This window comes from Emericellopsis cladophorae, assembly GCF_022114955.1.
Source record: "Emericellopsis cladophorae strain MUM 19.33 chromosome Unknown NODE_2_length_1295279_cov_118_880017, whole genome shotgun sequence".
NCBI lineage: Eukaryota > Fungi > Ascomycota > Sordariomycetes > Hypocreales > Bionectriaceae > Emericellopsis > Emericellopsis cladophorae.
Window position 1 is genome coordinate 604,762 of NW_026250927.1, and position 12,394 is coordinate 617,155.

General features: G+C 54.6%; 3 protein-coding genes across 3 annotated transcripts; 1 reads left to right on the top strand and 2 right to left on the bottom strand.

The window, feature by feature from the left end:
* Window positions 1–1,378: 1,378 nt before the first annotated feature.
* J7T54_006941 (uncharacterized protein) lies at window positions 1,379–3,698 on the top strand (the record flags this gene model as incomplete). Its single annotated transcript, XM_051509031.1, has 3 exons — window positions 1,379–1,983; window positions 2,033–2,212; window positions 2,525–3,698. The coding sequence occupies 3 exons, from the start codon at window positions 1,379–1,381 to the stop codon at window positions 3,696–3,698; spliced, it is 1,959 nt and encodes a 652-aa protein (XP_051366155.1).
* A 442-nt stretch (window positions 3,699–4,140) lies between these two features.
* On the bottom strand, window positions 4,141–7,167 carry J7T54_006942 (Phosphatidylethanolamine N-methyltransferase-like protein; the record flags this gene model as incomplete). Its single annotated transcript, XM_051509042.1, has 3 exons — window positions 4,141–4,194; window positions 4,245–6,892; window positions 6,954–7,167. The coding sequence occupies 3 exons, from the start codon at window positions 7,165–7,167 to the stop codon at window positions 4,141–4,143; spliced, it is 2,916 nt and encodes a 971-aa protein (XP_051366156.1).
* A 1,504-nt stretch (window positions 7,168–8,671) lies between these two features.
* J7T54_006943 (translation initiation factor 3 subunit G) lies at window positions 8,672–9,703 on the bottom strand (the record flags this gene model as incomplete). The annotated part of the gene is made up of 3 exons (XM_051509053.1): window positions 8,672–8,899; window positions 8,953–9,604; window positions 9,675–9,703. The coding sequence occupies 3 exons, from the start codon at window positions 9,701–9,703 to the stop codon at window positions 8,672–8,674; spliced, it is 909 nt and encodes a 302-aa protein (XP_051366157.1).
* Between the last annotated feature and the right edge of the window lie 2,691 nt (window positions 9,704–12,394).

The following is a 12,394-nucleotide window of genomic DNA, read 5'->3' on the forward strand; positions in this document are numbered from 1 at the left end:
GGTCTCCGATCCCGGCCTTGAAGTGTAATTACCCCGACGAACAAGCGCCCCGATGGAAGAGTCGGCTCGTACCTGTACGTGCACTTGCTACTCCACCGCAGAGTGGAAACAGCGTTTAGCGAGGACGCGTTTGCTGGCTGGCTTGGGGGCATTTGTGCTGCGTCGCGTCCCATTTGCTGTCCTTGGATAATCGCAGGTCAGCAGGTCAGGTCGTATGCAACACGACCAAACGCCCAATGTCTCAAGCCAACGGCAAGCCCCCCCAACCTGCCCGCGCACATCGCTAGGCTGATCCTCACTTGGCGGTTGATGAGAGGCGGGGGACCAGCTGTGAGGGGGATCATGAGGCTCGCCTGGCATGGATTCATGCTGCTGTGATTGACAATGATGGGTGCACGTGATGTGGCCAGTGCTCTGTGCAGCCTAGGAAAGAGCGAGGCTGGGACTCCTGCCCGGCTTCCTCGCTCGTCAGTGGACGTCGACCCGACCTAGTTTTGTCTTGTTTCTGATCCAGACTCCCCCTCATTCTTCACTTTGCCGTGGCTCAGCTCCATCGCCAGGTACGGCAGGCGAATCTCACCGTGAGCGCCAGCTGCGGATGCCCCAGTGGATCACCCGGTGGGTAGGTAGCGGCATGAGCCCGCCAATCCATGTCCCTGCACTGCACCACCTCCGCTTCTTCCTCAATGCTCAATCGATAACCCCCTGCCGACGTGCTCGACCCTTCTTCCGATCGACTGCTGGCATTGCCTATCCATTGTCACCCGCCATTGCCAGTTCCTCATCTGATTCATCACTCGCACGCCGACTCATTCTGCGACAGCCAAGCAAACGCGAGGCGTTTTCCACGTCTCTCTCCCTCTCAGCCTCACATTCACAGCTGGTTCAGGGCAGCAGATCGTTACGTGTGGCCTGTGGCCCGCGATCATGCATCTCCATCTCCCCGCATCGCCAATGCTGATTTGAACTTCGAATCAGCAGCGCCGGCCACCCTTCATCACACGCTCCTCGCCTCTTCCCTCTACCGACATACTCTCTGCTCTGCCAGCGTGGTCACGTCTGACTGGCCCGACACTGGCCCTAAACCCTCGTCCGATCCAATCCAATCCCACCTGCACACCTTCTTTTGCCCTACAAACCTTACCGACATTGGGTCGGTTCCTGTGTCGAGGCCCAACCGAAAGACCGCCCTCTCCTTGGGAGGGATCTGGACCACACCATGCCGAGAGACTCCGATCGGCGTCCCAGGCGTCCCTCTGATTTGTCGTCGAGAGACGCACGGAGTGCCATACAAAGGGAGGACACCAGAACCTCCATGGGTTCCTCAAGAGGCGGGGACAGGCGTCGTTCTGGGGACATTGTACCTCCAAGAGTCGCCATGCCACCGCAGGCCGCTTCGACATATGTTGCGCATTCGTCAGGAAGAGATGGCAGGGAGTACCGGAGACCGACTGCATACACCACCGCCGGGCATGATGTTCCTAGATACGGCCACGCATACCAGCCCGCAGCGCCCCGGGCCCGGAGAAAGAGCAGCCCGAGTGTGGACAAGGAGTACCGCCAGAACAGAGTTTCGACAGGTCTCACCTCTTCGTCGGAAGAAGTGGACTCTGAGGATGACGATGATGACTCGGATGAATCCGACGGCGACGTGATTGTCACCATCAGCAACACCAGACGACGTCGGAGGGATACAATTGTTCCACAGCCGGAATCGGACGACGACGACGACGACGACGACGACTCGTCGCCCGCTCGCGCTCGTGGACACAGGGAACGCTATGGCGAGTCGTCGGAAGACGATGACCCTCGTGGAGCTGAGCTGAGAACGCCCTCCACCTCCAGCCGTGACGAGGACATTTCGCCCTCTACCAAGAGAACGAGGCGACGGCTCATTGAAGCCGCGCCGTCGCAGCCACAGTCTCACCGCTCGAGGGTAGCTAGCGATCCTGTGGAGCAACAAAATCCGCGGTCCACGAGACGGTTCGTCTTCTGAGCTTGGTTGTGGCTATCACGCTAACTTGCCTCCAAGATCTTCCAGGCGCACTGAGCCCGTTGTTCTACAGCAGCGCGTCAGTCCTCGCAAGGTACGCAGGGAGCCATCGCACAGCGATTCCAGCAGGTTGTCGAGCATTGTCTCTGGCGGGGCCGGCACGCACTATCACGCCGATCAGCCTAGAGTCAAGGTCCGACCTGCCATGCCTGCCAGAGTGTAAGTTGCACCCGTCCCACCATGCCAACCCGGCTGACAGCTCGCCAGAACCAGTTGCCTATCTTGCAACACTGACCAACCTATCGAACAAGTTTCGAGGTTACAGTGCGGTCACAAAATGTGCCAAAGCTGCTTGAAGCATAAATTCGAATTGGCTTGCAAAAACCCGCAGTACATGCCTCCGACGTGCTGTACTGATGAGGCCATTCCCTATGACTACGTTGAACCACTGTTTGACACATTGTTCAAGAAGGCTTTTTACCGCAGATCACGGGATGCGGCGACGCCAAGTCGGCTATACTGTCCTTCAAGGTCATGTGGCGAGTCCTTCGTACCAAACCTCGTCAAGAGCGACGGTGTCCGGAACAGCACCCGCTGCGACACATGCAATCAGAAGATTTGTCTTTCTTGCAATGGCAAGTGGCATGCGGCGCCTGACTGCCAAGCCGAAGCCGCTGGGCCCAATCACGCGAGGCACCCTCGGGATGCGGGACGGCAGAGATGCCCACCCAGCATCACCACCACCGGCAACAAGCAATACTACGCTGACAGGACAGTTGCTGATGAGGAATCAGAGAGCGATGATGACCCTCCTGTCAGACAATATGCGGGTCGTCGAGATGCTAGACCTCGCGTATATCACGCAGAACCTCCGCGCCAACGTAAAGTGCAAGACAACTATGATGAAGACCTGGCACGACAGATGGAGTTAGACATGGCATTAGAAGATACAGACGATGATAATGAAGAATACGACATTACAGTGGGCCGAGTGGACCGAGATGGTCTAGGTATTTCGTCAGGCCGTCGACGCAACACGCATTACAGTCACAGCAGCGGGCGAAACAGAACCCAGCCACGAGAATCGCCTCCAGCCCATGAGCCCGGCTACAAAACTCCTCCGCGGTCCGTCTATGACAGAGGCAACTATGTCTCGGAAATTGGACGCGCGAGAGGATTGAGGAGCGACTCGTTCAGGGAGGATTCAATGGAGCGACGCCTTGCGCAGAGACTATCCGAGCCCCGGCCCAACGCAGGCCCGCCCATGGGGTTCCCTCCAGGTCCGCCCCATGGTGGCCCTGCGGGCATGATGCCGCAGGTCGTACCGCCTCCTCCAATGGGTCCTACACCTTACCATCAGCCTCACCAGATGCGCATGCCCATGGGTAGTGTGCCCCTAACGAGCAGCCCTCCTATGATGTCTTCTCCTCCACATCCATTTGGGAGCTTCCCACCGCATCCGTCACAAGCGATACACTACCAGCCACCGCCGGCGAGAAGCATGATGTCCGACTACGATCACGGCAGTAGTCCCAGAAGCAGCACCGGGCCGCGGTCGTCGTCCATGGCGGGCTTGAGCTCGCATGGAGGTGAGGGCAAAAGCAGGGTGCACGAATGGCGCAGGCATGTGGACGCCGGTGCGGCAGCCCACGAGGAGTACATTGTCCCAGAGACGATTCCGGAGGAGCGGATGATTTCCGGGTGAGGTGATGAGTTCTCGATGCGGTCATATACACGCTGCTATCTTGCTCTTGCGTTATCTGCTTCTTGCTCCTTGTGCATTATGATGAATACGACGTTAATGATCCGTGCTTTGAACGCCCATGTGACGTGATATGCCCCAGGTGAAGAGTTTGAGCCTGTTGTCTTCGTTATTTCAATACTAAAGAGCCATTGCCCAAGACCTTGGTACTGGTGTTAGGAGCAGCTGGAGGGGCTGGTCACGGACCTCGTCACAGGCACTCAGAGGTATTCATGAAACGCAAGCATTCTCAATCTACTGTTCTATTAAGCTCAATACACAATCAGGAATAGCTCTCCAACTGCGTGTCCAAAATGGAGCCAGTTGCTCTTTTAACCTCATATGGGCAGCCTTTATCAACGGATGGCTGCGGCTCCCTACCAGCTGCAACATGTGACACCGCGCCTCAGTGGTTGATCGGCGTCGTCGTCCCCCTGGAAACTGACATGCTGTACGGTGCCTGAGAATTAATTAGTTGCATCCAAGGAGCTTCACTGGAAGTTCACGTACCAAGACTTGCTTCGCATTGCGTATCCTCCACGACAGCTTCCTCACGTTGCCGTCAGCTAGCACGACAGCGGGGGCAAATTCGATTCCGAACATCTCACGAATGGCATACACCACGCGCCGCGAGTACTTTCCGTCCCTTTCGACGTGGTTGCCGAACGCCTCGTCGATGCTGCTGGGCGCAATATCCGGGTCACGGTCGAGACAGTTCTGCACCACTGGAAGTAGGGCCTGCTGTACGGCTCGCTCGTACGTCTCATCTGCCCCCGTGTCAGCGGCATCGTCGTCGAATTTGCTGACACGGATTTCGAAAGGCTCGGAGATGCTCATGACCGTGTGCTTGCCGTCGTGGTGGTAGCGGAATTCATATACGCCCTGAGTCCACCAGAGCTTGTCACCCTCAAAGACGACCTCGCCCTCCACCAGGTCTGTACCCGACCCGTTTTGAGCAGGTATGGGGTGTTCATCAACGAGAATGCTCTTCTCGGCCGTCATAGAGTCATAGACGCCTTGACTAGTAGGTGACCAGCGCCCAAGGGATGACACTTCGGTCATTTCCCTGGAGCGATTGTCGGTGACCATGTACAGCCCAATCCAGTCGCCCTTGGCATGGTTCGCGGGTGCCCTCCATGCAATCTTCAAGGACGTGCCGTATTCATACGCTTGGGTCTTGACTTCCTTAGGGAACCGGCCCGTCACGCTCTCTTTCCCGGTAGCCCGTTCCTTCAGGGCAGCTTCCATGACGGTTGTGCCGGAGACAGTCATGGAGTAATCCTTGGGGTTGAGTCCAGCCAGATCTTCCGAGAGACGGGTGATGGTCAAGCGAGCGGGCGCGACGTTGAACAGCGCGCTTGTGTCTCGTACGATGGTCTTCATGCCAGAAGTGAACTTTGGTCGAGCTGCCTCGAAAAAGTCCTCGACGAAATGAGTCGTGTCATCCAATACCTTGTCCACACTGTCGGACCAGGTCTTGACGTTAGCAGGCATGGACTTCTTGATGAACTTTGTGAGGCCAGCTTCTTGGCGCAGGGATCGGCCGTAGATCTTTTGCATATGGGGCCGCTCAATGTACGCAATGAAGTACAATGTGAGCAGCTGCGTTGTTAGAGCCATGAGAAAGATGGACCGGCTCCAAGTAATGAGAGCGGCGCCCCAAACACCCGCGATGCCAAAAACCCTGTCGGGATTGTTGACGAAACGGTAGATAGATGTGTATGTAAGCTTGGCCTGGCTGTCGAAGAAAAAGTCGCCGCAGAACCAGCCAAACTCGCCTAGAGACTCGTAGACACTGAAAGCAGTCCACAGCTGCAATGCAACCAGGCTGAATCCAATGGTGTGCTTCAAGAGAACGCCACCATACGTCCAGTCCGCGGGAAAGTTGTACATCTTCCAGCATGCTGCCATGAAGGACGCATTCGCCATGATCATACTGATGTGATGCATCCCTTTCCATTGACGCCAGGCCTCAGCACTAGACTCTCCGAATTTGAGGAAGTGCCGAGTCCACATCTTGTTCTTGGACTGCTGGTCCAGGATGAGGCCGAGGCCCAGGTGGTACCATACTCGCCAGGAAAGCGCATGGAGTACGAACAGTGTCTGCCAGAAGGCCGTCGAAGGCGTAGCAAGGGTCAAAGCAGCTACATATCCCGGCAGCAAGATGACAGCGAGGTCAGTCACGCGGAACAGGTCAATGTTGCTCAAGCCGACCATGTTGTGAACAGGCGCTAAGCTTTCCTTGTCGGGAGACTTTCCGAGTGATTGCTGGTCTGACGGCGAATCTATCACGATCGATGGTTCACTTTGTGCCCTCGGTTCCTCTCTCTTGCGTGGGGCAGGAGGGTTGTACGTCTTTTCAATGTGTGGGTTCTCAACGAGCACAAGGAACGCAAACTGGGACATGTGAGCGATGATGGAGACGAAAAGCACCTCGTAGCTAGCCGCCATCATAGAGATGCCATAGTACCCAGCGTAGCCGATGCTATACATGGGATGCGGAGCCATTTCAAAGACGCCGTCGAATGTCAGATCCTGGTCGATGAGGTAGAAGAAGTCACCCCAGTACCAGGCAAAGTCTTTCACAACACGGTGCGCATCGAGCTTGACCCACAGATTGAAGAGAACGAGTGCGATGCCCATGGACCATCGACCCAGTCCCATCAAGATGTTCTCGCCATCGGGACGGTGGCCGCAGATCATTGCAAAGAGGCAATAGGAGACAAAGTCGCACATGAGTATCAAGTCGACAACGCGTCGGAAAACAAGCCAGGTGTTGTACTCAATCGGCGCCTCCTCAAACTTGTAGTCCTCGGGGATTTTGGCTTCCAGCTCCCTCTTGAGCAGCTTGTATAGCCATGGCCGTGGGTTGTTGCCAGTTTCCGGGTTCTCGAACAGCCTCCAGTGGCGAGCCCAGGTAATCATCTGTCTACTTTGAGACTGATTCTCGAGCAAGATGCCAATGCCACCATTGTAGGCTGCACGCCAACATGCGAAAAGCACAACAAAGACAGGGCGCTTCCAGGACTGGGGCAGTAGCCACGCGGCGAGGACATGCAGTGCGAGAACGGCTAGAACGATGATATCTGACAAATTCTTTGGCTGTCGTGGATCAAGGAGTTGTGAAACCATATCATGAGTAACTGGCACAACGAATACTGCATTGTATGTGAGCCATCGGAGCACATTGTGTCGTGCATGTTCTTTCAATCAACTTACTGGTGCCATCTGGGGTTCGCCCATAAGTCTTCTTGGACTTTTCTTCCGCCACCTTGATGGCTCGAAAATCGTTGGTAGGCTCAGTCGCATGTTGCTCATCAGCCGCCGCACGATCCTCCACATTCCCCTCCACACCAACCCCAGTTTCTGCGGAGGTGGACGGGTGAGGAGCTCTTTTCCGAAGCTCGGAAATTTCGGGAGCTTCTTTACCCATGGTGTATGTTTGAGCTCAATGGTTGTTTGTGGGACGCTCTGTCGGCTGACTTTGTAAAATCGTGAAAGGCTGGGGAAATGGTTGAGGTTGCGAGATTTTGGAAGAAGTGGCAGTGTGGGCCAGGCTCACACGGGACTCGACTGGTACATTCAGCTTGTATGAACGGTCGCAAGGAGACTTAATTAACGATGGGGTCGTAGCTGCAGGCTGTCAAGGCAAGCTGTCCTCGATGACTTCAGAATGCTCAGTGTGTCGTTCGATCTTGGAGATGGGCAGTGTGGGCAGCAGGGCGATCCTTTGTTATTGTTTTTGGGCTCGTTTTGAAGGGGCTCAGATCTTCTCTTTTATGTATGCTTTTCTTTTTCTTTCGTCTAAATCACGCTGTTTCTTCGCGGTTCTTTTCAATTGCCCTCCGTGAGGGGACTGAACTGCTTGTCGAACAGTGATGCGAGTTGGGGATCCGCAGCGGTTCAATAAGCGGGTAACAGCGCAGTAACAGTGCCAGGGTCGCGAGCAGACTGGTGTTGAGACCACGTCTAACCTGGGCGCGTTGAGCGTGGGATGTGTGCGTACGGTTCCAGTTGCAGCTGCAGGATACCGTCGTGCTAGTGTCCTCGAGTGTTGCTTTGGTGGGAGAGAATGGATGTGAAAGCTGGAATTTGACGTGGTGGTCCCCTCAACGAATGATGCCAAGCCAGCAACAAACGTCACATGGTGGGGAGAGAAGGAGACCGAATCGCGCCTGGCGCGTCCTCTCAACAGATACCGTACCTATTTTCACGTGCAAATGCTCCTGTGCTTTAATGAACTCACTCTCGCCTGGAGGGCGCGCAGATGAGACAACCATCAAAGCAACAAGTGGTGGCTATCTTTAAATGCCATCCATCTAACGTACGCTACACGTTTCTTAATCGATCAGAGCCCCGATTCGAGTCGGCGCTTCTGATGGCTGCCACACTTTGCAGGGCTCGGGTCGTGGGTCGTGCAGCTTCTGAGGGGTTGCCGAACCGGATTTCGTTCTTGTCGGTCATTGTGAGATTCTGTGGATTCATCAACGGAAAGTACTTGCACCTCGGGCTACGTACGGTAATTTTAGTGCTATGTCCCAGGTAATTTACGTCCGATCAAATACGTGGCTCGAATGGACCAACCCCGCCTCACAAATACCTGCGCGAGAAGATGTCTAGATAATCCAGGAACATCTACTTAGTTGGCGCCGAGCATTTCCCAGGGGCCAATGGCACGAGACGGCTTGATGGCGATGTTAATGTTGGAGAATTTGTCACCTACTGCTTCTTGCCATCCACAATCATGACCGACTCAACCACATCACCATTGACCTCACGTCAAGACTCGGGGTAACATCCGCTGCGACAGCGACTTCAATGCTCAATACACAAACGCCATGATATTGATCAGTGATGCATGAACTGATCCACGTCCCTAGCCCAAGTGCCCTACAATGGTCATCCGAGTCCAAAATAAACCAAACCCAATATTGCTTTTACTGAGCAGCCTTCTTGGCGAATTCGACACGAAGAATGAGATGCTTGAAACCAAAGCCGTCCATCTTGGCGCAGGCCTTTTCAGCATCGGAGCGGTCCACGAAGCTGATGAATGCGAAACCCTTGGCCAACCCAGTCTCGCGATCCTTGGCGAGGAACACCCTTGTGACGCGACCAAAGCGCTCGAACATATCACGCAACTCGCCCTCCTCTGCCATTTCGGAAACCTAGACACCCAATTAGCCAGAGTTTCCCAGAGATACCATGGAAGGAAACTTACGTTGGTGACACGCAGGGTCGCCAGGTCGTCCCTATCGCCAAATTTGCCGCCCATCGATTCACCACGTCCCGCACCAGCAGCACCGCCAGCTCCACGAAGCGCCGGGGGCACATAGGAGCCCTTCTTTGCGCCAGCGGCGCCAGGCCCAGGGCCGGCGGACAGCGCGGGATCCTCGCCGATCGGTGCCGTAGCTGGGTCCGCCGTGCCTCCGACGGGCGCCATGGTGTCCTTGTACGGACAGCGTGCCGTGAAATGCTCTCCGTTACAGATACGACACTTGACCTTCTTGTCCTTCAGCTTGTCCTTGAGCTGCTCCTGCTCGCCCATCTCCTCCTTGGCGTCCTTGCGCCAGTTGATGCTGGGCCTAAAGATCATGTTTTCGGCGATGGAGGTCGTATCCGGGGCAGGGCCAGCACCGTCCTTCTCTGACTGGCCGAATTTGCCCCATGACTTGCGGTCGGCGACGCGGGGGTTGACGGTCTCTCGTTGGGTGATGTACCGCACGCGCCGGGTGGTTTTCACTTTCTGGCCATCTTCGTTGATGCGATAGGAGATAATAGTCTTAGTTCCGTCCTTGTTGGAGATGGTCTGAACGGGCGGCAGCTCAGAGCTGGGCTCCTCGATACCATCGTCGTCGTCGGCCCAATCTTGCCTATTGGTGGGGTTAGCCAGGAGGACCGAGGGGGAATACAGAGGCGCAAAGCCCGCAGCGCGAGACGTACTGGGGCTTGTTGCTCACGGCGGCGGCCATGACGATATTCTGAATGTCGTTTATTTCGATTTGCGATAGCCTCCTGAAGGTTTGAGCTTTTGCAAAGGGTGCGCGGGCGTCTGTGCGAGCGATCGTGGGGTTTCTCGATGATGGCTGAATTTCACTTTTTCGTGGTGTGTTTGGATAGTGGCGGGGCTACCACAAGCCACAATTGGCTATGATGTGGCGCATAAAATAATCACGTGACTTCCCGATATCTAACCTCGCGCTATGGCGAGAGCGGGAAGAGGGTTCAAGCAGCTTCGCCCGTCTCACTTCTGACTTGGGCTTGGTTTGCGCCGGTTTCTCACATGATACGTTACTGCTCGTAATCCGCCACGGTCGATGCAAAATGTACCTAGTGATACCACAGGTCCGTCATACCAAACAAGAAGCTCCTTTTGCCCGTGACACCTTCGCTATGGTATTTGACCACGCTTGCCTCATGTTCCTCTCAATGAGGCTCATGGTCTCTCTAACGCGGACTCTATTCTAAATTTACTGGCGTGCCGAGACGCCCAGGACCTGGTGACCGCGATGGTTGCGCCAACGACGGCGCGGCCCTCTCCTAGGGCGATTCGGGAGCTCGGGGAGAAGATGTACACTACGAGACCAGGCACGCTTTTTAGAGTATAAAGGTCACAATGGAAGCCCCTTTCAATGGCATGACTTGTCAATAAACTCGCCGTTGACAGCTGTTCAGACCTACTTCGGAAATTGCGCTGCCTCACTCAGACCGAACAAGCGTGTCATCTTGATCAGCTTCCACAGTCCAATCTCAAATTGCCTCCCGATTCCGCGTGCCTTATGCGGCTTGTTAGATACGATGTGCGACAAGCTAGTCAAACGCGACGAAGCACCGCCGCCCTACAGCGAGCAGGATCAACCTCCGCCCTACAGCGAGAACAGCCAGACGCAGAATTCCATCACCACGGACGCAGACGGTCTCCCAGATCAGAAACACGAATCACCCGCATGGCAGCCATCAAATGTACAAAAACCCGGAAACAACCAAAATGGCCAAGGCGGCACGCCATCAGTTTACAGCCCAGGAATTGGTGACCCTAATCCCGGACCTTACTCGGCTCGCTATAGTTCATCTGGCTATAGCATATCCAGCTATGGTGCGCCTCGATATAGCTCATCTTCTCCCTTCGGCCTATCCCCCTTCAACAATCCAGGTCTCATGAACCTCTGGGCCTATACGCAGCCGTCCAGCTACGCAACAGGCTTTTCGAATTCCAGCCAGAGGCTGCAGGATTCTGGACACTTGAGAGTATATATTGCAGTCCTGGCATGCTCTTTTTTGATAAGCATGCTTTCCTGAGCGGCTGCTCAATTTTAAAGCCGACGGAGGTGTCACGAGTGGTTGCGCCAGACACTGCTTAGCTCGGATATCACGAGGCCCGAGGAAAACAACCAGCAAGCAAGTTACATCTGTGTCGGTTCACGTCGGGCCATGGGTGAAATGTATAAATCTTACGATACCAAGTACCAGCTGGGCACATCAGATACCATGCGATACAGTCTCATGGCGCCCTCGAAGTCACTTACCCTAGGGTACAACAAGACGAGAACAACCGCGGTCTGAGCTTGGTTTCAACATGGTGACAGTGGCATGATCACATCTTCAATACATCAGTCAAGAATTGAAATCACAGCCCGTGCTGCGGAGGATGATGCCATTTTGTATCATCCTGTGCCAATTTTAACATGGAGTAAATGCGCAGTTCATTGTGGAAGATGTGAACGTCCATGGTATGAATACATTAGACTAGGCCACATAGTTATTCAACCATCCTAATCAGAATATCACTTACTCCATATTTCCACTGCACAGGATGTCGCAATGAAAAACAGAGACACCGTGGGTTTGAATACGTTTTCCAATATCTCTTGTGTGGGTAAATTCGAAAGCCGCTGGAGGCATTCTACTGTGTACAGCACCCTACGGATACCTGACCCAGCTGACGTCATTTAGAGAAAAATAACATTACGTTAGTACGTGCCTTATAGGCACCTTACTTCGCCTCGGTCTCGTAAATGTTACACGTATTAGTACGAGCACTTATTACAGGTACTTAATTAAAAGCTCAGATGACGAACTCCAAGCGAACGGAACGACCCACACACGTTGGCAGGGGGGTGACGATATAGTTTCGAGAATAGTTCGAGCATCACGAATCGGGCAAGTCCACCCTGTAGCACAACGGAGTACGTACGTACTGACACACCTATTCACTGCGAGTCTATGGTAATGTAGTAAATAGCGCTGCATCAGCGTCTTTGGAGGGTCATTAAACTTCCTTCTTCAGACTGGTGGAGCGGGAGAGACTTGTTGAACGGAGCCACATCATCCATCATCGACTCGCGGGTAATAGATCATGGGATCGAGAGCTGGTTGGGTTGCTTGGCGGATCCGCAGTCAAGCCAACGGCGTGGACGCGTTCCCCTTATTTTGATTACTGGATATGATAATACTCCAGTGCTCCACGGGCGTATTTCGGCAATCCTCGCGGCAACAAACGCACATGACTGAGCGCTTCGCGCCCTCGGATGGCGATGGACGTGAAACAAAGTCTTTGCGACCGGCGCCAAAGGTTGCCAATGAGGGCGTCAACTCGCGTATCAGGGCCCAGGGGTTTTGGGGAAGGAACTAGCAATGGCCAATGACGCCTCTGATGTCACCAG